General features: G+C 39.9%; 2 protein-coding genes across 3 annotated transcripts; both read left to right on the top strand.

Moving 5' to 3' along the window:
• Nucleotides 1-833: 833 nt before the first annotated feature.
• On the top strand, nucleotides 834-8,928 carry ppp1r18 (protein phosphatase 1, regulatory subunit 18). Its single transcript, XM_028596852.1, has 3 exons — nucleotides 834-3,170; nucleotides 6,888-7,110; nucleotides 8,543-8,928. The coding sequence occupies exons 1-3, from the start codon at nucleotides 834-836 to the stop codon at nucleotides 8,560-8,562; spliced, it is 2,580 nt and encodes an 859-aa protein (XP_028452653.1). The 3' UTR covers nucleotides 8,563-8,928.
• Nucleotides 8,929-10,175: 1,247 nt separating this feature from the next.
• cratb (carnitine O-acetyltransferase b) lies at nucleotides 10,176-25,537 on the top strand. Of its 2 annotated transcripts, none has more exons than XM_028597958.1 (15): nucleotides 10,176-10,573; nucleotides 10,951-11,175; nucleotides 12,152-12,270; nucleotides 12,705-12,758; nucleotides 14,469-14,634; nucleotides 16,220-16,394; nucleotides 18,211-18,301; nucleotides 19,818-19,905; nucleotides 20,325-20,425; nucleotides 21,418-21,537; nucleotides 22,508-22,630; nucleotides 23,082-23,217; nucleotides 23,346-23,408; nucleotides 23,491-23,628; nucleotides 24,724-25,537. In XM_028597958.1, exons 1-15 carry the CDS (start codon nucleotides 10,523-10,525, stop codon nucleotides 24,925-24,927), a joined length of 1,854 nt encoding a protein of 617 aa, XP_028453759.1. In that variant the 5' UTR covers nucleotides 10,176-10,522; the 3' UTR covers nucleotides 24,928-25,537. The 2 variants fall into 2 exon arrangements, with proteins under 2 accessions (XP_028453759.1, XP_028453760.1); XM_028597959.1 differs by lacking the exon at nucleotides 24,724-25,537 and adding an exon at nucleotides 23,710-23,847.
• The last annotated feature ends 388 nt before the right edge of the window (nucleotides 25,538-25,925 follow it).

Raw genomic sequence — 25,925 nt, 5'->3', positions numbered from 1 at the left:
TCGAACAGGACAGGAAGGGCAGCGATGAGAGACGGGGTAGATGGAGGGAGACGGAGAGGGAGAGGCCCGAGGAGGACCAGGGGAAGAGAGGGATGAAGATGGACTTGAGGGAGATCCTGGCCGGAGGAGGGAGCATCACTGAGATCCGAGCCTCTGAGGTTCTGATCATAAAGCCCTCGGCAAGCCCTGAAGAAAGGAGTCCAGAAGGAGGAGGAAGGAGAGGTTCTGGTAGAGATGATGGAGAGATAAAGTGCAGCATGGATGAAAGGAGGGAAAGTTTTGGCAGGGAGCTCAGAACAGACATGTCCTGGCTGAGAGAAAAAGAGAAAGAGAGACCATGGGGCCAGGCGACAGTTATTAAAGACGACAGAAAGGACAGCTTGGATGATAACGTGTTTGTTGATAGAGGAGGGAGGGTCAGCCAGCTAGTGAGCAAGTTCGGACAGCACCGCAAGCCTCCATCTCGATCCAAAAGCTCAGATAATTTCCTCCGGCCCGGGAGGAGAAAATATTCAGGAGATGAAGATGATCTGCGATCTGAGGCAGACGAGAAGAATATGCTGCTGAAAGGTGTGCCGAAACGCTCATTGAGCTTCTCTGATCGTGTCATCTGTGCTAAAGAGAATGGTTTAGACAACAATGGGTATTATGAGAGGAAAACGCGTGAGAGGATACATTCAGAGAAGACCACAGCGCTGTGGGTCGACGTTGCAGGCTTAGGGAAGGAAACCACAGCAAAGATCAAACTGGGGTGCACACCGTTTTTAGATAAAGACCGGTTTGGAAACCATAGAGATGGACATTTAAAACATGAGGATGAAAAGGGGGTGCCCATGCAGAGGAGAAATGAAGAAGAAATGTGTTTCTCCATCCAACACAGGAGCGAAGTTAAGAAAGTGGAGCCTGTTGACACGAGGGCTGCAGAAAGGGCATGTGATGCAGATGGAGACGAGGGGTTCACGGTGGCATCGGTCAAAAACACAGAGGGAATCTCGTTTGCTAGAAGAGTTGCGATCAGGCAGGACGGGAAAGCAAGAGCTCAAAGAGAGGGGAAGCGACAGACAGGTGATACAAATTTAGAAAAGGAGATGAGTGTAGAAAAAGATTCAGAGGCAGGAGGACAGATTGAGGCGCAAGTTTGCGACAAAAATGTGTCCGATTTTCGGAAAGAGGAGGGATTCGAAAGAACAATTCCACCTGAAACTTTGCAGAAGAGTCACGTTGAATCCGCTTACACAGAGTGCTCCAGTCTACTCTGTGCTGTCACAGATAGGGCTAGGGACCCACACAGAGGGCCAGAGTGGATTGGTACAGGGCCACAAGGACCTTACCTAACACACTCTGTTTTGTCCCAACACACAGAGGAGCTTATAAGTAAAATAGAGAAAATAGGAGACACAACTGTTTATAGCAACGAGAAAGGAGAAAGGGCTTACAAGGCTTCGTATGAAATGACCAAAGGATCAGATCAGGATCTTGGATTGGAGAACCTTATTCATGATGTAACTCCCAGATCTCCGAAAAGGATTGCACCCATGGTGATCCCTCCAGGTCCCCTCGAGATTCAAATCCCCAGAAGTGTGTTTTACGTTGCAGAAGAAATGGTGGAGAGAAAAAAGGCCGTGGATCAAAGCAACAAGGGGCAAGACTGGGACGGAGGTAAAGGGGTTGAGAGGAGGGATAGCTGGAGGATCGGAAAACCCCTGAGCCGCATCGAGTCCCTGCGAGAGAAAATCAGGCAAAGAGAGCTGGAGAGGCTGAGACAAAGAGAGGCACAAGATGGAGGCGGGAGGGAAGGTGCAGAGATAAACGACACTCAGACAGCTGGGGACAGGCAGAACGAGAGAGGAACTGAAATAGAGAAAGAGTGGGAAGCTGCAGCTCATATGCGGAAGAGGCTGGTCGAAGCAGAGAGGGGACAGGAAGATGCAGCAGCACAGACATCCACCACTGCATTTGACGTCACACAGGAAGTCACCATGTTGAAAACCTGCCCTCAACTTCCTGCTTCTGTCCCACACTCACAAGCTGTCAGAGCAGAGGAAGTAACGAGCGGGTACACCACGGCTGCCTCTGAAGTTGTCTCTGACAGCTTCCAGATATCTGAGGATGAAAACAACCCCCTGAAACATGTGGAAGAAGAGCTGAGGCACCACCGGGGTCAATACGGGAACAGAGAAGAAGAAGAAGGGGAGGAGGAGGAGGAGGAGGAGAAGAAGGAAAAGGAGCTCTCAGAAGAGGAGGGAGAGGAATATACATCGCCTGTGCAATCACTCTCCCCTTTGCCGCCTCATCCCAGCTCCCTGGCAACCATGAGTAGGATCTACAAATTGGAGACAGTTGGCTCGAGGTCAGGCTTGTGTCTGAGGGAGAGGACTGTAGACATCCAGTCAGTGCACCTGGTTAAAGTGAAGCCCCTTATGTCAAGCGCACAGCAGGGGGACAGCAAAGCATTCTCGGGTGAGGACATTTGCGGGGTTCAGACAATACAACAACAGATAGAGCAGTTTCAGCTGAAAGAGCAGGAAACTCTGAAGTCTTGTATGTCACCAAATACCCCTTTTAAGGACAGAGAGACACAGGGGCAGCAAAGCTCCAGAGGAGTGTTAAAGCACCAGGTGAAGGATGATGCCAAGACCCCGGAGAAAGATCAAGAAATGTCAGAATTGAGCCCCAAAGTGTCTCCTTGGAGTGTTGGTTCACCAACATCTCAGCTCAAACAATCTAATCAAACTACCACCGTCACCCCGTCACTTCTCAGGAGCCCATCCCCGGACAATACTCTGAAACCCTCGGCTCACGCCCCGACCCCGGCCTCTTCCCCGAGCTCCCTTTCTCCTGCCCAGTCTCCTAGTGTCTCTCCATCTCCGACCCCATCGCCCACGCTCTTCTCTATCAAGAGTGCCGCTGGAGGTCAAGTGAAGAGAGGTGCCACCATCACTATCACCCCAAAAAAGCCTGCCAGAGGAGGAGTGGCGGGGCCTACAACGGGGTCCACTGCAGGAGGGTCGAAATCAGCAAAAACCTCATCGCAGCAGGCCCAGACGACCTCCGCTGTGGCCGAGCCAGTGAAGAAGAAGTACCCCACAGCGGAGGAGATCAAGGTGATTGGCGGATATCAGAATCTTGAGAAGTCCTGTCTGATCAAGAACAGAAGGTCTCCAAAAAGGGTGAGTGGAAACTTTTTTGTTTGCCTTTCACTCAGATAAAATAACAGATGTATGTTCCCCCTAATCTGACAAATAATAGCACCAATAAGCGGAGAAGAAAGTTTCTGCATCTTCCACTAATTTTAGCATGTCATGTTGCAAAAATGGCAAATTGGAAGACTTCTGATGTCCAAGGGATGGTCGTTCCCCTGCTTTCTAGAATTCATCAGAGGTAGTCCAGAGGACATCACCTCTTCGCCCAGCAGAATCCCCTTTCTCTCTCTGGGAGAACATCCTATTTGATTGAGAAGTACGATCACAGACACCGACCTAAGCTGGTTAAAGCCTTATCAAGCACGACATCTTGATTCCTAACCATAAAATCCTGGTGTGATCTGCGTTGCCATTTGCTTCTGCGGTCTGATTCTTTGCCCTATGATCACAATCACAGCATACATATTTTAGCCAAACGTGTGGGCAGCGGTAAAAATGACCTATTTATGGACAAATATGATTCATCATTGACACACAAAGCTACAAAAAGAAAGTGAAAGCAAACTTGCTTTGTTCGCTAAAATAAGGTTAATTATAAGTGCAAAAAAGAAAAAATTTATATCCCTTAGTTTGTTTACGCTTCTGCAGAAATGTTGCAGGTTTCAGTGGAGACAGTTGAGGAGGAAACCACAACGACAACCAGCCAACTCCATACTACTTTCTTTTTTTCTGTTTTGTCTGCCTGCCCTAACATCACATGCTTGTCTCTGTGAATGCATGCAAAGACTACACTGGTATTTACAGTCATTCAGTCTGAGCAGCATCAACTCAAACAAATCTCACAGGAGTCAAAGTTCATATTAGGTCTTTCTGTTTGCTTTTTTTCTGAATCCAGTCATTGTTGAGAAAGAACGGGAGAGGAGCTCTTATGTAATAAAGGGAGCAGAGCAGAAATGAACTGTCCTTTTTTATACCACCCTGTGGTGATGAATCTGACTGTATTTATGTGTTCTAGGATACTGTCTTTTAGAAGAATCATATTGGTTTTTAGTGAGTTTTTCCATGTAAGAGTTGTTAAACTGCTGGTAATTTGTCCACAGTCTGCAACTGAGTGTGTTGCAGTTTTTGATGAGTCAGCCCTCCCTACTCTCAGACAAATCATTCTTTGTATCTTCTTGGCTGTTTCCTAGCAGGGGTATGGTTTGTTGGATTGGAGTCTTGGCAAACCGCTTTTGACCACGCTGACCCCACGCTTTGACATGGGTAAAATGGAAAGAGAAAGAATTGTTACAGAAAGATATGAAAATACATGACATTTGGACAGACATTCTGAGAGGATTAAAGGTGATTAGAGGCTTGTTTTTTGGTTTAACAGAAACTCCCTGTCACACTGCATGTTTTTGCCCACTTCCTCTTTCAAACTTCTGTACTTCCTCCAAACGAGAGACGCAGCTCGACACGAGGAAGTGACGCGGTGTTCACTTTTAAATCTCCAAATGCGACTCAGACACTTGACTATCTGTTACAAAAGACTCGCCTAAACGACACAAGAGCGAAAAGGAAACAAGGGTTTGATGCTGCTTATGAATTTCTCTCGGTTGGCCCGTGTGTACTGTGACCTCTAATAAAACAAACAAATTAAAGAAAACAATCATTTATCTATAAGCACGGTCCTCTTTTAGAGTGACCACTTTACGGCGGTGATTCTCTGACCACCTGTCGCTCTCTCGTTGATGCCCTTCAGATGGTTTAACGTCAGGCCTCTTTCCCTCCCCCATCTGAACCCATGCCATCATGTCACAGAGGGGGGTGATCTGCCTGCTCCTTGTCTTCCTCATCCTTTATTTTCCTCTTTATATGTATTTTTTTTATCTTGAACTGCCTCCATCAAATTCACCCTGCTTGAGTCCGACTCTTGAAACTTATGCCGGGTTTCTGACATTTTTGTCACAATCTTATTCATTTATTTATATATGTATATAAAAGTCTGCAGTTTATATATATATATATATATATATATATATATATATATATATACATATACATATATACATATATATATATATATAAAAATTCCGCAGTTTTTATATATATATATATATATATATATATATTATTTTTTTTTACTATATCCTAAGCAATCCAATGCATGATTTTGAGAGGATTGCAATAGTGTCTTTTTGAACTATAAAAGCATAAATTTCTGGGTCAGTCTTATTTAAAAATCATTTGGAACCTGTGAAGAAGTGTGGTCAAATATGAATTTAAATATGAACTTCCTGCTAATGAAAACTGTCATTGACTGCTGTCCTGCCGTGTTAGCCCAGCTAATCGGGTTCAGGGAGGGAGGATTAGCCTCCAGTGCCTTAGCATGATTCGCCCAGCCTCTCTAATGCAGAGCTATTATCTGCACTCCTCTGCAGACAGCCACTGTCAGGGTGAAGCAGCGGCAACTCGTATAGTTTGTACGTTTCAAGCTCCGTCCAGATCATGTCTGCACCTGTGGATGTGTTTACTACTGTACACATCGAGGCTGTTATTATAAGACACACTGAGGATGTTTTGCACTGACCCATCGGCCTGTTTCCTGTCGGGTCTGTTTACGCCATGCTGACCTTTGAGTAAGCAAACTCCACACAAATATCACATAATGTCAGTCCAGGCAAAGATGAGCTAAACCCTACAAAGCCTTATTCTCCTTTTCCACCCTTGTAAACCAAACTCAGTTTCTGCTTCTGCTGATGGGATGTTTATCTGTGTCTGAATAATCAATAAGTTAGTGTCTAGTAGGTGTTCAGTCAGTAAGTACTCTACAGAAGGAGTATTTCTGCTGTGCTAAGCCTCATGCTGTCAGTTAGCATTACACTGACGGAGTAAAAACATCTCACAGAGACAGACTCTCATCAGCGCCTCAAAGCTGTGTGTACATTTGACCATGTACGCACATATCAGAGGGAAAATCAGTTGGTATAGCAAGAATACTCCTCTTTGCACTTACTTTTTGCTCTTTCAAAGGACTCACATTGTCCATGATATCTGTACAGTTAATTTGACATGCTCCTCATAAACTTGTATTTTAAGATATTTTGAAGATATTGTGTTTTCCACTTGTATCACTAGCCGACAAACTATTTTAATTCCTGATATCACTTAAACCAAATATTAAATGTTGTATGTAAGTGGGATCGATAATGAGTCAACGTTTGTTAATGTGGTTTCAATTTCAAAACCTCTAACATTGTCTCTTTTGCCCCAGGATTGCTGATAAATCAAAGATTAGTTTGAGCTCAAGTTGTCTAATTCTTTATGTCATTTTGCCTTCAATCAATAGATGATATTATTGATATATATATATATATATATATATATATAGATGTAGGATTTGTGATCTGTCTTGTTGTTTTGTTAGATGTTGTCATGTTTTTACTGTTGGATTTAAATCATGCCCTGCCTAGGGACTGCAGATCTAAATTAGCCTAAGGCTAACTCTGGTACATGCATCAAATGACAACATTTATGTTAAAAATTGTACATGGTCCCTAACAAATAAAATGAATAATAATTTTAAAAAAAAATGATAGAGACACTCCAAGCTACAACACAAAGCATGCCAAACACTTTTTTCTGATTAAAAACTTAATAAAAACAAATAAAAGCTCTGCAATAATGAAAAGCTAATCAAAAAACATGTTTGACTGGAGCCGCTTAAAAGTTAAATAATCCTCTCTTTACTCATGTCTACAGGGAAAGGTGTGTTTCAACGAGGACCAGCTGGAGCAGGTGTGTGAGTACCCATCAGAAACCTCCTTGCTGGCAAGCACCCCCCTCCCTCCAGACCTGTGGAGGACCGAGAGACTGCAGGGAGAGGAGATGCAGGACGAGGAGGAGGCTGAAGTGGAGGAAGGAGCGATCGTGTCCAAAAGTACAAGGAACGTGGGGATTGCAACGGGAGGGGGTCTAAGAGTGGGTCAGTGTCACCCCCTGCTCAAAAAACACAACGTGTAATGAGTATGATTATGGATTCAGATTGTTTTGCCATTCATGATGTCTCACTGTGAAACTCTCCATTGGTTTGTTTTAACTGTGTTGAACTTTACTTAAATGATATGTCTGGCTATATTCTACTGTATAATTTTCTCGTTGTCAACAAATCCTAAGAGAAGACTAAAATCAACATTGAGTGATTGCATTTCTTGTGAAGCCAACGCTTGATTTTGTTTATTTCTCCTCACTAAAGAGCTCTATGTAAATTGAGCTACACTGTTGTGGGTGACATGTTCTTTCATTACAAAGAACAATCCCATCCCACATCTCATAGGTGAGATAATGAATTGGCTTAGGGCTAAGTGCCACAGTACAGGTTGGGAATTTAGAAAGACTAAAAGCGCCAGTCATAATTTCTCATTTTCTCTACAGTGTGCTGTCTATAATAACTCTTAACTGAATTAAGTAAACCTTTCTGAGCTAGTGAGCTTGCTAAATGTTAGCAAGCTAAATGCCACTTAGCAAGTTTGTTAGCTCGGCCACTAACATGACAATAAGTTTACAGTTCATTCAATAGACATGTTTGTACCATTGACTCTTGACTTCGAACTACTCTACTTTTGTGGAGCAGTTTATACTCGGACAGAGACAGAGATGGTAAATAAAAGATAAGAGTGCAACACAGCTAATAAGCTACAATAGCTTTCTCCATTTTAGACTCTGAGGCTCTCCATTCCCATGACCCTGATGAAGGCCACAAGCTGAAACACATCGGTTTTACAATAAAGTTGTTCTATATACTACAGGTGTTGCTAGAGTTTTGGCCATTTTAGACTTATTTCCCTCTCCCCATGCACCCTGGAAGTAGCCTAGGTGGAGTTGTGCCAGAAACACCCATTCTGCTCTCCATTCCCTTAAAAGCCAGTGTGATGTCCCTCAAGTGAAGAGAGCTTGCTATTGGCGAATCGCACAATATCACATATAAAAGCCAAATTAGATGCAAATTAGACACCCCGGCAAGCAAATCCACTGATTGTGACATAGGACTAATTAGATTTAGCTATGAAATGTCATTTTAATTGATGGTGTGGTGGTCTTTTCATGGGACTTGTTGACAATGAGATAAATCTGGATTAACGCCAGCCTTCATAAACAAACTGACCAATTTTCAGAATTTTTTCAAATGTTAGTGGGTTAAATGTGTGGGCAAGCTCAGCAAAGTGAAGAAATAAAGAAAAAAAATCCCAAAACAATATTGTGTTTAAATGCAGCACTGGAAAATGTAGATTTGGTAAAACAAAAAATATTATTATTAATAAATGTTATTATGGGAAGAAGTCAGCTCCTAAAATAAAGTAGAATATAAATCTAGATTCACCTTATTTACCTTCCATCTCCATCTCTCTGTCTTCCAGATGAGTCTTGCCCTTGGTAGAAGCCAGTCACCTTCGCCAAAATTGACGAGATCACCAAAATTTTGTTGAACGATATTACGGGATTTTTATTGTGTTTTTTGAATTGAGTGTTGATTTGAGTGTTTGTAATCCTCGTGGTCTTTTGTTTTTATCTAGTATCAGAATGAATGAGTGTGAATGAATGTACAGTTTGATTCATGCAGTTGAAAAAAGGAGCATACTTGTGTTGACTGGGGGAAATATTTCACCTGTTATTATTTTCAGGGAAATTGGGACACAAATGTGAATGTATAAGTACATAAACATAAAAAAGACCCTCAGGTGTGCACTGTTGGGTAAAAGATCACTTGTCTATGCAATAAAACAACATTTTATTTTTTAGTTAATATATTTGATAGTTTCTTTTATGATAATTCCTTCCTATATTTAAGTCTGCCTCAGCACAGAAGAGTGATGTTTATATCATCTGGTTTCATGTGCCTGCTGGATTTGCCCAGCTGATATGAAGATCCATTTATAAAGATTTTTCTTGTCTGAAGCCTTTGTGGAAAAACCTCCTCTCAGTGGGTGGTGAGCGTTGCAGGAACCGGGGTGGTGCAATGTGTGCAGGACGGTTTTTAGAGGTCTGTGTCTTTTGTGGGGTTTACTTGAGCCTTGATGTTCACAATGACAACTCTGGGAACAGTTCAGTTAATGTGTATGGATATAAATAAAGTTCTTATTTTGTTGTGTGTTTGCCATGTGGAAGTGGAGAGAGCTGTGTGAGTGAAAGGCCCTGAGAGGAAGCAGAGTTAAAAACTATTAACAGATTAACTATATATTACAGCTGTTATCTGACTTTTGGCTGTACTATCATATATACAGAGTGTTTCGTGTTTGTAAATTAATATTTTAATTGGTGAAAGAAGATGCAAATTATTTTTTTTCTATGATGGCTGGAGAAGCTGGCTTTAAGAGAGTATATCTAATAAATATCTCTGAAAACAGTTTTGTCCCCGCTTTTATTTATAAGATCCCATATTAAGCTGATTTTTAGGTTCATAGCTGTGTTTTGTGTTTCTACTAGGCACAGTTTTTAAACACGGGCTGTGTGCATTTCTGTAGGTTGAACATTTTTCATACTTTTACAGTATTTATATAGCACCTCGAACTGCTTTAAAAAGACATTGAAATCTCATGTTTCACAATATGGGACCTTAAATGTGCAGAGTGAAGTGTTCCTCATCTTTATCTCCCTTTGAATCAATGATTATAGTGAAAATAATATAAATATATGAAATATAGTAAAATGGTAAGTTCATTCTTGACCTTAGAAATAGCATTTAAAAAAACAAAAACAATCTCACCACAATGTTCTCAGTATAGCTGTTCTGATTTTCCCCAGCAGATGGAGTTAACCAGTTGTCATGAACGTTGAAGAACCCTGAACACTTTAAGAAGTATTTAGCAATTATGTTCCTTTGAACATGTTAACAATGTTAAAAGATATATCTTTATCAGTATATATACTGTTTTTTTCTATTTTGATAAAGATAACAAGTGAAAACAAAAGTTTGTAAACAACTAAACTGTATAAGGTTGAAGAGCGGCACGGTGCGGTGAGATGCGGTACTGCACTGCACGTAAAGTCTCGCAGCTCTGACGTAGCTGTTTACAGAAACAATTTTACGTCAGCACGTGCGAAGGCTTGTAGCTCACTTTACTCGGTACGCGAATCTTTGCACGCTCGCAGTTTGAAGGAACAATACACGGAGGGGTTTGACTTTTCCTACGTGCACTGATGTTGTCCAACTAGAATCCATCGAGCGACTCTCATCTACATCCACCATGAAGAAAAAGTAGTAGGAGGGATCTCTTCTTCTTCCTTTTGATGCGCTCACTCTGTGGAGAAAGTTGTGCAAAAAGTCATCAGAATATATAGCCCAAGCTGCTTTTTGTAACACAGATGCAACACAGAGTGGATTTCTGATTTAAGAAAACATGATTTTGAGGAAAATTCAACCAGGATCCTGCAAAGCATGGCTGTCTCGGGTGAGTAGTTGGAGTTGTTTGGCGTTAACTAGAGTCATACTGTTGGCATGTTAGGTTAACGTAGATTTATATCTTTCATATAGTATAATTATTATAGAAACGAGGCTGTTAATACGAGGCAGCTGATCAGGTTTCCACCCAATCATTTCTTCCACGCTTCCTATTTTGATACGCCCTAGTCGAGCCCTGCTTTTATTGGCATTTGGTCAAACTTTCATGGAAGTCATTGCACTGTGCTGACATGCGGAGTTACTGTACCAGCACTGTGGCACTATACTACAACGTTTAATTTAGGGATTTGCAGTGCAATAAATGAATAAATAAATATATTTCACTCAGTTCTGCAGAAATCCCTAAACGTGTCTTTCTCATTCCAGGTTTCGTTGAGGCAGGAGCTGTGTTTCTCCTCCTCCGTGCCCCCCCAGCCGGTGCCTCCTCTTGTCCAGACCCTGCAGACGTACCTGAGGAGCCTGGAGCCCCTGCTGCCCCCTGAGGAGCTCAGCCACACCCGCAGGATGGTGCAGGAGTTCGGCAGACCGGGTGGCCTCGGCGCACGGCTGCAGGAGGCGCTGGAGAAGAGAGCCAGATACACCAAGAACTGGGTCTGTGTCTGCTGTATCAGTGTGGGAAATGTGACAGATGTTAGATGTGGATATGGGTGTGTTTTATTAAAGCACAGATAGAGCAGCTGTGGTGTGTTTGAAGCACTCATGGGTGGTTATAACAGCACTGTTGTATCAGGGCAAAGAAGTGGTGTCAAAAAAACCAAACACCACCTGCTCTTCACCTCCTTGTAGAAAGGTAAACTGTGTCTCCAAATGACTGCAAAGGATCAATAATTCTATCTTTTTAGTTTTTGTATTGGAATTAAAAAGAGGCTTCAAAAGAAAGTCAAATTCTTTCAACAAAAACCGCACGCTTCAGAAAAGCTGCGAAATAAAAGTATTTAAACGCTAAAATGTATATACAAGAGCAACATCATTTGAGAAAAGTAAGGGAATATACAGGAAGTGAGTCTTGACAAATGTGTAAAAGAAAATTCTTTTTGGCTAACTATTAAAGCATAACTCTCGCCAAAATTCAACCTAGGGTCTTTTTGTGAATGTATCCGAGTCAAACTTTCGTTTAAAAGCATAATTAGGACAGAAACGCCACTTTTAAGATTTACCGTATTCTTGTTTTCAGTCAAATGGCCTTTGAATGGGAGTGCTAGGGGCACTACTATGATCGAATCAACACTAAGAAGGCTCGACACAACATGAAACTTTGCTCGAAGTATCACCAGGGGCTCTACACAGGAACTCCAGCATTGAGAACATGTTTGTGTACACAGAGTTTACTAAAAAGAAAGGTTTTAAAAATAGCGATTGTGTCGACAGTGTATCTAATATAGAAAAGAAATGTTTACAAGGAATTACATTATTGTGTCATTCATATTATTCTGCCCAGCCTGCATGGACCTACAAGACAACATACATTCATAAAACACATTTTAACTATCTTTTAATATCAGTCTTTCCGAGACCATGTATCACATTGTGTGTGTGTGTGTGTGTGTGTGTGTGTGTGTGTGTTTAGATCTCACCCTGGTGGGTACAGTGGGCTTACTTGGAGAGCAGACAGCCGCTGCCTGTGCACTCAAACCCGGCCATCTCTCTGCCCAGGAGAGATTATAACGGCTGGAGGAGCCAGTTAGTGTGAGTCAACGACAACATATACTCACTACACCAACACTGATGCAGCAGAGTGGACACTTGTAGCTGCTCTAATGCCATCTCTTACACCTCGGATAAACTTTTTAAATACACGTAGGATGAAGTGATACTTTCAGATTGCAAAAAGACCACACTTTAAGCTGTAGAAGGCAATTTGTTTTTGGCGTTGTTGAGCAAAAATTCCATAATAATTGTTCAGCATTTTGTAATACAAGTGGTCGGTTTTGTGGAGATTTTTGCAAGTTTCCATTGTTATGATACATTGTTTTAGGTGTAATCTGACACTTTTGGCAGATTTAACTAAATATGATTTAGGTTTGTGATGTATAGTGATGAATTTCCACCTGTGCATGTTAAAAAGAGAGAACATAGTCAACTGTGTTACATAATAAAACAACATGTTTGTCTCCACTTAGGTTTGCATCCAAACTGATAGCAGCAGTGCTGGACTTCAAGGCCAAAATCAACACGTAAGTTTGACTGACATTAATAAAGCAGTTAGTCCTTTTCATGTTTACAAAGGTTAAATGTTATTAGAACAGAGGTGGAAGAAGTATTCAGATCCTTTACTTCAATAAAAATAGTAAGACAGTGTAAAAGTATTGTTAGTAAAGTAGTAAAAAGTAAGTAAAAAGTCCTGCAGTTCCGCCCAAGTGAACGTGCAGAAGAATGATAGTGTTGTTATGCTGAGTGGCCCCTGTATACATGTGTGTTTTAAAGACATTTCTGTCTATAATTGAGTTCTAAAAGCATTTTTTTTGCAGTGCAGTTAAAATATTTCAATTTGTTTTTAATTTAAAGGGGAACTATGCAGTTTTTTTTTTTTTTTTTTAGCTTAATTTACATAAACTGAAACGCTTCGGAGTCATTGGAATGGTTATATGACTTTTTTCGAGTTGAATGGTGGTCGTCTCGCTCCCCCCTTTTGCGCCTGTGAGCGGAAAAACCACCCTTGCAACTTTCGGCCAGCAAGAAGCCGGCCTCAGCTTCAGGAAGTATCACGTGATATCAGGTCTTGCGATGTAACGAATTGCTTCACGGCACTGGCAAAAAAGAAGCAGAAAGCTAGGAAAGCATTGTCGGAGGTGGAAATATTTTTAATACCCCTTACTATTTTTATACAACTTTAAGGACTCCAAATGCATCCTGCTTTTGAAGCTCACTATGTGTTTTAAATGTAATAATCTGCACAATATGGAGGAAATAAAACTTGAAACTACACGTCCGATAAAAATAATAGAGTAAAAAGTGCTCTGAAATGTGCCATTAAAAGTAAGTAAAGTACCTAAAAAGAGAGTATTAGTATTCAGTGTATATGCAGTAATTCCATTACAAACAAATTAAACCAGCTGCTAATAATGATCTGCTACTATAATTAAAGGCAGTATTAACTATAAACTGTTGTCAACTTTGTTCAAATGCTTCAGGATCCTTTGAATCTGTGGTGTTGGCATCGGTCTGTATTTCTGTAGCAGTATCTGTGCAGACTCGGAGCCAACAGCTCATTACTGAAACGTCTCTGCTGTGTATACGTCTTCTCTCTGCTCCTGCTGCAATTTAAGTTATAAAGTATTTGGCTCAGTATGTTTAGTTTACCACATCAGGATATTTATGATAGGTTGGTTTTCTTTTTTGACTGACTTCTACTTTTTCCTTGAGCTTTTTTGTGTGTCTCTCTCTCTCTCTCTCTCTCTCTCTCTCTCTCTCTCTCTCTCTCTCTCTCTCTCTCTCCCTCTCAAAATACACACAACAAAATCTGAATTTAACTAATTACATTTACTCAAGTACTTAAATACTTCTTCTCCATTACTTTTCAAAAGGGAAATGTATTGCTTTTTACTCTACTATGTTTATTTCAAGCTATAATGGTGGAACAACAAGAAACAATAAAACATAAGTTTATAAATTAAACTGGTTAACAGTATACAAAGTAGATAACATCAGCTTCACCTCTACCAACTATACTAAGTTCTTTTACTCAAGTACTGCACTTAAGTACAACTTTTCAGTACATTTTACTTGAGTGTTTCCATTCTCTGCTACTTTATAATTTTACTCCAGTATAGAGGGAAAGCTATTTGCTTTTCACTACGTTTATTTGACAGCTATAGTTCTAACTATATAATAATAAATTATTAAATATTAACATTTGGACACATTTGTCTGCTTCCTTCTTTCAGCGGCCAGCTGCCGGTCGAGTACATGCGAGGCATGCCTCTGTGTATGGAGCTCTACCCGCTCCTCTTCTCCTCCTGCAGGATCCCCGGTCCCAAACACGACTACATCGCTCACCACGGACGCTCCCGGCACTCTCCAACACACATCACGGTTGTCAGGAACTACCAGGTGAGATGTGCTGACAACAGGTGACACTGTCGGATTTATATTCTCTCTTTCCTATTGTTGACTCATTTATCCCTCATTTGGGATGGCAAGTCATATCAATATGCAGGCATGTTGAGTCTTGTGTAGTCACACCTACTTTTTTTTTTTTACTTGACTTGCTTGTATATTAGATTTCTTAAGACCTGAACCAATTATGAATACACCAAGCCATGTAAACAGGAGTCATGACACACAATAAGCTTTTTTTTACTGGACAGAGTTTTGACAGTGAGAAGAATCAAAATCTTTTAACTTAAGATAAGCGTCATACACTTCTATGTGCTCTTCACCTTCGTTTCATCTTCTCTTGTCTTCATATCAGATACAAATAATAAAAATAATATTTTAACAAATTATTAATCTGTCTTTAATCGTTTTGTCGATATACAGTCAAAAATTAACGGATTATCAAAATAGTAGCAGATTGATTTTCTGATGATTAACTAACCAATGAATCAACTAATCGTTGCAGCTTATAACCCATAAACCAAGTAGGGCTGCAACTAACAATTGATTTAATTAATTTATCTTAAGATTGTTTCCCCAATTAATCAATTAATAATTTGTTCTATGAAGTATCAGAAAATAGTGGAAAACACCACAAACACAAAGCCCAAATTGATGTAATAAAAATAGCTTGTTTTGTCCAAAACCCAAACCTATTAAATTTGCTATTATAGTGGAATAAGAAAACCAGCAAATATTCACATATGAGAAGTCAGAACCAGTTTTTTTTGGCACTTTTGCTTTAAAACTGACTGGAGATCTAACTGCAGTCTGAGTTAGCAGCAGCAGTAGTGCATAAAGCAGTGGTGTGGGTGGTGATTGTGAAAGTGAAAAGCCCCAGAGATTAAGTGAATCGCTACAAATATTGTTAACTGTGAGCACCATACACCCTGAGACAGGCTGTATCTTCGAAATGCACATACGCTCTAATAACAACATTGTGTAGAGCAGTGGTTCCCAACCTGGGGTCCGGGCACCCCTTAGGGGGGCGGCAAAGGTCACAGGGGGGGTGCAAGTCTTTATCTGGTTTAAGGTTGAGGTAAAAAAAAAAATATTTGCACATGTTAAACAAATTATGATAATACACTAGAATATATAATGTGTACAAAAGTCAGTATGAAAATTTTTGTTTTAGGCTACTTAGTAGGCCAAACCTCCGGGACCTCTTAACCTGTGGCCCTTGCTGTCATCAGGTCAGCTGCTAGCTGCTATCTTCCTCATTTTTCCTGCCGCCAAGGCATCACTATTTTATGAATGAAACATGGTGGAGAAATGTAAAAGTGCTGATAACTGCTCTGTATCAAAAAAGAAAGTAAGGCTCTATCTCGAGAGTTACCTCAACTTCAGTTTTGTGGGGGGCTCAGCTTTTCTTAGACATGAGTAGGGGGGGCGCCAAGGAAAAAAGGTTGGGAACCACTGGTGTAGAGGACTGATTAAGAGACACCAAACCAGCAGAGAAAGCTTCACCCGTCTAACGTCTCTCATCAAATCATCTAGTGAGGACAGATGTAACAAAGATGGCTTCCTGGTTTTCTACTAGTTCTTCCAGTTGGAGGTTTATAACAGCGACGGCTCCCGGATGACAGAGAGTCAGATCCACAGCCAGCTGCTTAGGATCAGGTCTCAGTCCTGGAAGACGGACAAAGAGCCCATGGGCATCCTGACCAGCGAGCACCGTCACACCTGGGGAGAGGCCTACAACCGGCTGCTGAAAGGTACATCCCAGGACTGCACACACTCCCATCAAATGGGTGTCTGAGGCATTTACTGTATACCTAAATATCATAATTTTCAGTGTTCCATTTAATTTTATTGCACTTCTATAATCAAATTGCGGAGAAACGTGCTTGAGAAAGGATGTCATGAAAAAGTCGGGTGCTTTATTTTTGCTAAACAGAAACATGTTTAATGCAACGACAAAAAAATTCACATATTCTTTTGATCACGTACATGTTGGGCTCACTGTACATCTTTAGAGTTTGATATTCACGACAACACCGCTTGTGAGTGTAGATCTTGGATGTCAGAGCTTCCTTAAATGCACCATCAGGGAAGAGTTTTTAAAACACGTTTTGCTCTTCTCTGCGTTACCAAATCCCCTGCAAAGAATTCATGAAGAAAGCTGACTTACTGATCACTGTGATGGATTAATTACCTATCTCTAAGCAAGTTTTAAGCATCTGAAAATGTTTTAACGCCACACTGGCACTAACTGAAACCTGTGAAACCTGGATATCAATCCTGTTTAGCAAAGCAATCTGAAACCTGTAGGGTGCTTTGATGACCAGTGTTCCAAAGTGTATGAAATATGTAGTTAATTGGCTAAAATAAGCAAAACTTGATGTAAAGACATGTTTTAGACCAAGATAAAACCAAAACACTTTCAAATATGATAAATGTAGTTACAGTGGGGCAAAAAAGTATTTAGTTAGCCACCAATTGTGCAAGTTCTCCCACTTAAAAAGATGAGAGAGGCCTGTAATTTTCATCATAGGTACAATTCAACTATGAGAGGCAAAATGAGAAAAACTAAATCCAGAAAATCACATTGTAGGATTTTTAATGAATTAATTGGTAAATTCCTCAGTAAAATAAGTATTTGGTCACCTACAAACAAGCAAGATTCCTGGCTCTCACAGACCTGTAACTTCTTCTTTAAGCTCTTAGGCTCCTCTGTCCTCCACTTGTTACCTGTATTAATGGCACCTGTTTGAACTTGTTATCAGTATAAAAGACACCTGTCCACAACCTCAAACAGTCACACTCCAAACTCCAATATGGCCAAGACCAAAGAGCTGTCAAAGGACACCAGAAACAAAATTGTAGACCTGCACTAGGCTGGGAAGACTGAATCTGCAATAGGTAAGCAGCTTGGTGTAAAGAAATCAACTGTGGGAGCAATTATTAGAAAATGGAAGACATACAAGACCATTGATAATCTCCCTCGATCTGGGGCTCCACGCAAGATCTCACCCCGTGGGGTCAAAATGATCACAAGAACGATGAGTAAAAATCCCAGAACCACACGGGGGGACCTAGTGAATGACCTGCAGAGAGCTGGGACCAAAGTAACAAAGGCTATTATCAGTAACACACTACGCCGCCAGGGACTCAAATCCTGCAGTGCCAGACGTGTCCCCCTGCTTAAGCCAGTACATGTCCAGGCCCGTCTGAAGTTTTCTAGAGAGCATTTGGATGATCCAGAAGAGGATTGGGAGAATGTCATATGGTCAGATGAAACCAAAATAGAACTTTTTGAAGTAACTTTTTTTTTTTTTGAGTAAAAATGTCTCTCATAGCTGAAGTGTACCTATGATGAAAATTACAGGCCTCTCTCATCTTTTTAAGTGGGAGAACTTGCACTATTGGTGGCTGACTAAATACCTTTTTGCCCCACTGTAAGCATGTATGTTTTGATCAAATTGTCTAACTTTCTTTATTGTGTGCCAGCACAATGATGATTTTATATAAGAGATATGGCACTAAATGTGATGTTATTTGTGTCTTTTTTTTCTTCTTTTTGTGACTCAGATAAACTAAACAAGGAATCAGTGCGGCTGATAGAAACGGGACTTTTCTCCTTGTGTCTGGATTCTCCGGTCATGAGGATATCAGATGAAAAGTATTCACACACGAACACGCAGACATGACACACACACACACACACAAACTACCTACTCCTCTGACTCTTTCTCTCCATCCTTTGTCTCATAATCCACACTCAGGAATTTCTTTCTGTGTTTGCTGAATACCTTGTGTAATTTTGTGTGTATGTGTGTGTTCAGATATCATTGTGCTGTCTGTTGACATTTGGTTCTTAAGCAACAAGGTGCATTTGTCACTTCCTCCATTTGTAATGTCGTTGCAGTTGCTGCTTTTCTTTTTGGCAGAATGTTAGGCATATATTTTTGCAGTGACGAAAAAAGTATTCAGATCCTTTACTTAAAGGAACATGCCGACTTATTGGGACTTTAGCTTATTCACTGTATCCCCCAGAGTTAGATAAGTCCATACATACCCTTCTCATCTCCGTGCGTGTTGTAACTCTGTCTGATGCACCCACCACTCCTGGATCCTGGAGGTAACCGGCTCCATGTAGCCTACTGCTCTTAATAAGTGACAAAATAACGCCAACATTTTCCTATTTACATGTTGTGATTTGTATAGTCACAGGGTGTACAAATAACAAGGTCACATGGGACACAGCCATCTTCTAACCGTTATACAAACTGGGAAATATATTCTCAGAAGGCGTTATTTTGTCACTTATTAGGAGCAGTAGGCTAGATAGAGCCGGTTACCTCCAAGATCTATGCTAAGCTAGGCTAGTGGTGGGTGCGCCAGACAGAGTTATGACACGCACGGAGATGAGAAGGGTATTTATGGACTTATCTAACTCTGGGGGATACGGTGAATAAGCCAAAGTCCCCAATAAGTCTGCATGTTCCTTTAAAGGAATATGCCACCGTTTGTTGAAATAGGGCTTATCACGGTCTCCCCTAGCTGTAGATAGGTGGGCCAACGCATTTTTTGTGCATGCATTGTTTTAGTCCGGTGCAACACCGGCAGCACCGCCGCTTGTTATCTTGGCGTAGTGAATGGAATCCTATGTTGCCGGTTAGCATGTTGTGAGTAAAAGTGTGTCAACAAAAGACAAAAAAACAACCTAATTACTTGCACTGAGACAAAAAATGCGTTGGCCCACCTATCTACAGCTAGGGTAGACCGTGATAAGCCCTATTTCAACAAACCGTGGCGTATTCCTTTAAGTAAAAGTAGAAAACCATCATTTAAAAATACTCCATTACAAGTAAAAGTCCTGAATTCAAAATGTATATAAAGTACAGAAGTATTATTAGCAAGATGTACTTAAAGTACTCCTCTTGCAGAACAGCTCCTTCCAAAGTGTTATATTATTATAGGATATTTTATTGTTTGTAGGATCCTTTTAATGTTGTAGTGTGTGCATGTGGAGCCAATTTTAAATACTTTGTACCCTACTGGGTAGATTAGTAGAATAGTATTGCATCATATTATGTTATTTTATGTAAGAAGTAACTAGTAACTATAAAAGTAGGATAAAATGGAAATAATTAAGTTTTTAGTGTTTTAGTTTTTGTTCCGACATTGATTGACAGGTATGCCAGCCGCAAAGCAGCGCAGGTTCTGCATGGAGGCGGGACGTTCTCCAACAGTGGCAATCGCTGGTTTGATAAAACACTGCAGGTGAGCAGCTAGAATATTCATGACAAGATAATATACTTTATTATCATACTGCAACACAATTATGATGGCATTCCCTGACATCAAAAACAGTATAAAAGAAAGTCAAAATAAGAACAGTCCTCAAAGTGCTATCCGGTGTTGAAATAAACCGTGAGCAGTAACACAAGATGCAAGTATCAGTAGCAGTGTAAGATAGAGTATGGTATATGGACATATTGCACAAAACATGAACATAAGACTAACGTGTGTGTGTGTGTGTGTGTGTGTGTGTGTGTGTGTGTGTGTGTGTGTGTGTGTGTGTGTGTGTGTGTGTGTGTGTGTGTGTGTGTGTGTGTGTGTGTGTGTGTGTGTGTGTGTGTGTGTGTGTGTGTGTGTGTGTGTGTGTGTGTGTGTGTGTGTGTGTGTGTGTGTGTGTGTAGTTTGTGGTGGGCGAGGACGGCTCATGGGGTCTCCTGTATGAACCAGCCACAGCGGAGGGTCCACCCATAGCAACACTGCTGGATCATATCCTTGAGTACTGGTGAGATAAGACGTTAAGGAGGAGGTCCATTTTTTTTGTTGAAATAATTTCCTACAATGGGTCGGAATTTACAACCCAGAAAACACCAAATCTGGGAATTAGTCCGCCATATCGTTTTGAGTTCCTCTGTAATACACAGTTTTTGGTTTGTCCTTGCTGACTGCCGTACAGTCTGACTGTGAGCCAATCAAACAAGGCCTCAGACACATCAAAACACACCAATTTAGCAATGTTGTTTATTTGAGATAAAAAGAACACCCAACAGCATCTATATAAAAGAAAACCATGTTACTGGTTCGGTTCTATACATCCCATAGCATTTAAATTGAGCAGGGACAAATTTGTATGATCATTTTTGTAGGATCCAAATTATTCCTGACAAGTAATCTTTTTTTGTTTGCATCAGTTATCAGTGTGCAGCTTTCCGATGGTCTTTTGATTTTCTTTTTCTTTTTCTTTCCTCTCTACCTTTCCTCACTCCAAATCAGATCTGGACACTTATTTCATAAATGAAAGTACAGTTAAATAGTTTATTAGCTTTACGTATTTACTGCTAAAGCCAAACTCTTAAAACGTTCTACTTTTAACCCGGATTGTAACCAGAGTATACCAAACTGTGTACTTTTAATCTAAACTTTCATTGTTATTAGAATCTTGTTACTAATCTTTACTCTCACAATCCACACACAGAAAAAGTAATTTATTCTGACACTCTGTGTTCAATGAGACATCAATATTTTTACTTCTCAGTTTGTCCACGTCTTAACACATTGCCACTCTCATTTAATGCTTTTGTTCAAAGTGACTTGGAACAAGAGGCCACAGGGCGCTGGCAAAGAGTTACCAAGGAGGTGCTACATCTGCAGCTAAATGTCCAATTACAGTTGCAAAAATGCATGTGATAACCTCTGTAGTGAAGAAACATACACAGATTTAGTCCAAATGGATTATTATAATAGGGTGGAAAATAATTTGTGTTTGCTTGACTGCAGTGAGAAACCAGACCCAAAGAGAGCGCCGCTGGTCCCTCTACCAATGCCCAAGAAGCTTTACTTTCACATAGACCGAGAGATTAAGAGGGACATAGAGCACGCCAAGCAGAACCTTGATATGTAAGTTTTCCCACCTCCTCTTGTGAACCGGGTTTAAGTTTAAATCTAGAGTCTCTGCAATATACTCGTCATGATAAGAGAAGAATGGCCTCACTGCACAGTGTAAGCTAGATGTTTGCTTTTGTCTCAAAATCTAACAAAGCTGAAATTAACTTGGCCACAGAAAGGTAAACACGTTTATCATGTCTGTGTGAATGTAACCTTGACAAAACAGAAAGCTGTCATTGGCTTGACTGGCTTTTTTAAAGTCTTAATTGTGATCCAGCCCTTTACCACAAGACTTTAAACACTGCCAGTCACTCAGATGCCAAGATCTAAATGAGGAATAAAGGTTTTTCTTATCTGCACTGTGGATGTGAGCTGGCCAGATGCTCAGAACACCTTGAATGAGGGTCAGTTGATCAAATTACACACTTTAACCCCTATAATTTAGCATTCATGAGCAGTATATAAAGACTTAATAAATTGTTTATAACACATATTTAAGGATTTGTTGATGCATTTGTCAACAACTAAAACTCCTATATAAATTATATCTTAATATGAGAAGTTATAATTGTTGACACATACTTTACATAACATAAAAAATGTGTGCTGCTTTCAACTACATTATAGTGTATTCTAAACCATGTATTAAATGTTCTTATACTGCTTAAAAATGCTAAAGACTTAATTATCTATGCTTGTAAATTTTCCAAATTCAATTTAAAAATCTATTATATTGAAATATGCTTAAAAATGTCTTTATAAACTTATTTCTAAACTATTCTAAAATCAGGGCTCAATTATTAGCTTTTTTTCAGAGATTTTGGCCAGATCTCACAGCCTTCTTCAGTGAATGGACTTGCTCAGGGGAAAAAGAGGAAGAAGCCGTGAGATGTGGGCCAAAGCTCTAGAAAAAGCTAGTAAATTAACCTTTTGAGTTTGGAATATTTTTGTCACAAATACAAGTTTTTTTAATTTACAACAGACTGATCAATGACCTCGACGTCAACGTGTTCAACTTCAAGAGGTTTGGCAAAGACCTTCCTAAGCAGCACAACCTGAGTCCAAACTCCTTCATCCAGGTCGCCCTGCAGCTCGCCTACTACAGGTCAGTCACTGTGACATCATTAACTTTAAAACAACTTTTAAACTTTTAGAACACAAAGTTTGCATCACAAGAAAAATCCTCCTTTTTTATTTTTCTCTGCCGGTCTGCCCAGTTTCACATCACTTAACAGAATAGAATATAACAAACGTTATTGTCCCTCCAGAGTAGTTCATTTGTCTCACTTGTGAGACAATAAACAGAAATAATGTAGAAAAACCTGTCAAGTTATTTATAGAGAACATTTAAAAACACAAAATGAACGTCCATAAATCTACTTAGACATCATAGAAAGAAGACGTTCTTTGTAAGTCCACAACTTGCCTGAGAATCATAATAAAGTTTTCTTCTGTATCAAAGTAATTCAGTGACATAGGTAAGTTACAAACAGGAACTGCTAATAAGTAATTTATCATACTTTTAATGACACCAATTTTGTTCTTTCTTTTTTTAGAGTCCACAATGAGGTCTGTCCTGCCTGTGATATCGCCTCTCAGAGGATGTTTCGAGGAGGAAGGACAGAATATATCCGCTCGCCCACAAATCAGACGCTGAAGTTCATTCTTGCCTTCAATGATCCGTCTGTATCGGTGAGGAACGCCAGGGAATTGATCTGCTGTGGCTAACACAGGATTCATCTTATAAATATGTTTGGTTTTAGGGGATTGAATAGCGAGCAGAAATTTAATCATTGTGTGTTTTATTTCTTGTGTTGCAGCGGGAAGCAAAGCTGCAGCTGTTCAGAGAAGCTGTTGATGCCTATACAGCTCTGACTCTTCAGGTAAATAACTTCCATTTGTCATTTTTTTTATTAACTGATAAACACTTTACTCTAAAATCTTCTTGTTATCTGCTCTGTTTAGGTACTTAAAGGACATGGCATTGACCACCACCTGCTGGGACTCAAGCTGCAGGCCATTGAGGAAGGCCTGAGCATCCCCAAAGTCTTCATGGATACAGCTTACGGCCTTGCAACACACTGGAAACTCCGAACGGGGCAGGTGTGTTTCTGTGTGTTAAGTGTGTTTCTGTGTGTTAAGTGTGTTTCTGTCTTTTTAAAGTGTGTCTTTGTTGTTTTACAGAAGGTGTTGACACTCCTGTATCACAACAGGAAGTGGGAATTTTTTTTATGATGACTGTGACTATATAGGTGGGAATTATCAGCAGGTGATCAGCAGTTTTCCTATTGCTCTGGAGCGGGTGATGTCCTCTTAATATGGCAAAATGCAATTTGGGAGTTTCCAGCAATCACGCTGCTTATCTTTTATATTATTTTTTTATGTTGACATTTAGATGTGGTTAGATTATTGGCTCCTTTGTTGATTTGACTTTAATTATGTTCTTGACAGCAGAAGCTCACATGGTTTTTATGGCCTGTTGTAATTTCCCAATTCACAGTTTGTGTTCTTACCCCTTTACAATGTAGCTAGCTACTATATACAGTATAGTGTGTTTTCCTAATCTGGTGATTCACTCAGGATTCATTCTGCTTGTTTAAAGTCAACACTTTTCCTTTACTTCACCTTTTCACACTTTAATCAGTCTAGGTGTATAATTTACATACAGTTTAATGAATGACACCCCAAGTCAACACTAGACTAGATTAGAATACTTAGTAAAAGATTATGAAGGACAGGAGTTCTCAGATGTTTTGATATCAAGGACACACAAATAGGTCTGCTTTGATATGAAGTCATTTTAAAAAAAAAAAAAAAAAAAAAAAAAAAAAATATATATATATTATTTTAAAAATAGACTAATTTTATCTTTTACAAAATATTGGTTTCCAAAATAAGTGAACGATTCCAAGTTAAACAAACTATTATTAAAGTTTTGTTTTACACATTTTAAATGTTATGTCCGATGTAATGCTCAACAATGAAACACACTTTATTGCTTTGAACATAAAATTGATAATTATATGTGATTTTGCAATACATATGCCATATTCTGATATAATGTGTATCAATATCAGGACAACATTGTTGTGATACGGTTAAAGCCACAGTCTTAATATCTCAGTTATATTTGTGCAAGTCTAACGTTCTCTCTTTTGATACATTATCTCGTATTAATCCTCTCTCTTGCTCCTTCAGGTGCCTGCGAACACAGACAGCGTGATGTGTTTCGGGCCCCTCGTTCCTGACGGTTATGCAATTTGCTACAACCCCCAGGCAGACCACGTCCACTTCTCCATCACCGCCTTCAACTGCTGCGAGGAGACACATGCGGAGACATTAGCTCTCACCCTGAAGGACACTTTGTGTCAGCTACAGGAGCTACTGCAGCCCACTGTGTAGAGCTGCACAACATTTTGTAAACGTCTTGCTGAGGCTTGTTTTGGATGTTCTCTTGTGCATGTAACGCTTCACTAGAGCGGTTAAATCTGAGAGTTTTGAAGAGTGAGCACGGTGTCTTTGAGTTGCTTCTGGTGCTTTTTTAAAGCTTTTGATGAAGCAAAAAAACACTTTCCTTTTCTAGCAAGAGCTGAGCAAGCAAGCTGCATTATATTTGCTACAGTGGTTAAAGTTAAAGGGCATCTAATGCTACAAAATGTCTGAGTGAAGCAAAACAAAGTCAACTTGACACTCCATTATTAATCAGAACAAGCCAAAACATTTGTGTTTAAACTAACTTCACTCCTGTCAAGACATGACCATGATTGATATGTTGCACTGCCATCAGAGTTAATCGCCAAATCTTTATGGAAACCATTAATTGTGTAGGTTAACATGTCTGTTGCTGGTTATTAATGGTGACAGTGTAATGAAGTTACAGGTGCTTTTGTCTCGTTTGAGTTGAGCGACCTGATCTTCAGGATGTATTTACTGTATGTTGAAATGAATGTTGAGAAGCTAGTGTTATGCTCTCAACCTGCAGGATTGGTTAATAAAGCCTGCTATTGCATGACTCCTTGTGTGTGTGCTATTACTATTTCTTTCTCTAAATCTTAGTTTTATTATTTGGTGATGAATTTTAAATCTGCATTTAAGTGTTTTTTTCAGACACTAATGGTACCCACCATTATGTTTTGCACTGGTCAGGGGCTTGGCTGAAAAATATTTTAAAGAGGGTACATTTTTGATTTTTATTTATTTATTCTAAACACTGGACTAACTGTCCTGATTAAATAAGATAATTAAAAAAAATATTGTGAATAGCTATTACTAATAAGTGACTTGATAAAATGAAATATCACAGCTAAGGGGCGTTGCTCGGCCCGACTGAACATGGATGTATTATATCAGAGACGGTCAACAACGGTTTAGGATCTTTGATTAAATTAACGCAACCAACT

Source organism: Perca flavescens, chromosome 14 (assembly GCF_004354835.1).
Source record: "Perca flavescens isolate YP-PL-M2 chromosome 14, PFLA_1.0, whole genome shotgun sequence".
Classification (NCBI taxonomy): domain Eukaryota; kingdom Metazoa; phylum Chordata; class Actinopteri; order Perciformes; family Percidae; genus Perca; species Perca flavescens.
This window is presented reverse-complemented; position numbering and strand designations above follow the sequence as displayed.

Coding starts and splice junctions, on each gene's coding strand:
- cratb (XM_028597958.1), top strand. CDS start 10,523: ATGATTTTGAGGAAAATTCAACCAGGATCCTGCAAAGCATGGCTGTCT. Junction 11,176..12,151: donor CCAGATACACCAAGAACTGG/GTCTGTGTCTGC, acceptor GTGTGTGTTTAG/ATCTCACCCTGGTGGGTACA. Junction 18,302..19,817: donor ATGAGGATATCAGATGAAAA/GTATTCACACAC, acceptor ATTGATTGACAG/GTATGCCAGCCGCAAAGCAG.
- ppp1r18 (XM_028596852.1), top strand. CDS start 834: ATGCAGAGGAGAAATGAAGAAGAAATGTGTTTCTCCATCCAACACAGG. Junction 3,171..6,887: donor ACAGAAGGTCTCCAAAAAGG/GTGAGTGGAAAC, acceptor TCATGTCTACAG/GGAAAGGTGTGTTTCAACGA. Junction 7,111..8,542: donor GGGAGGGGGTCTAAGAGTGG/GTCAGTGTCACC, acceptor TCTGTCTTCCAG/ATGAGTCTTGCCCTTGGTAG.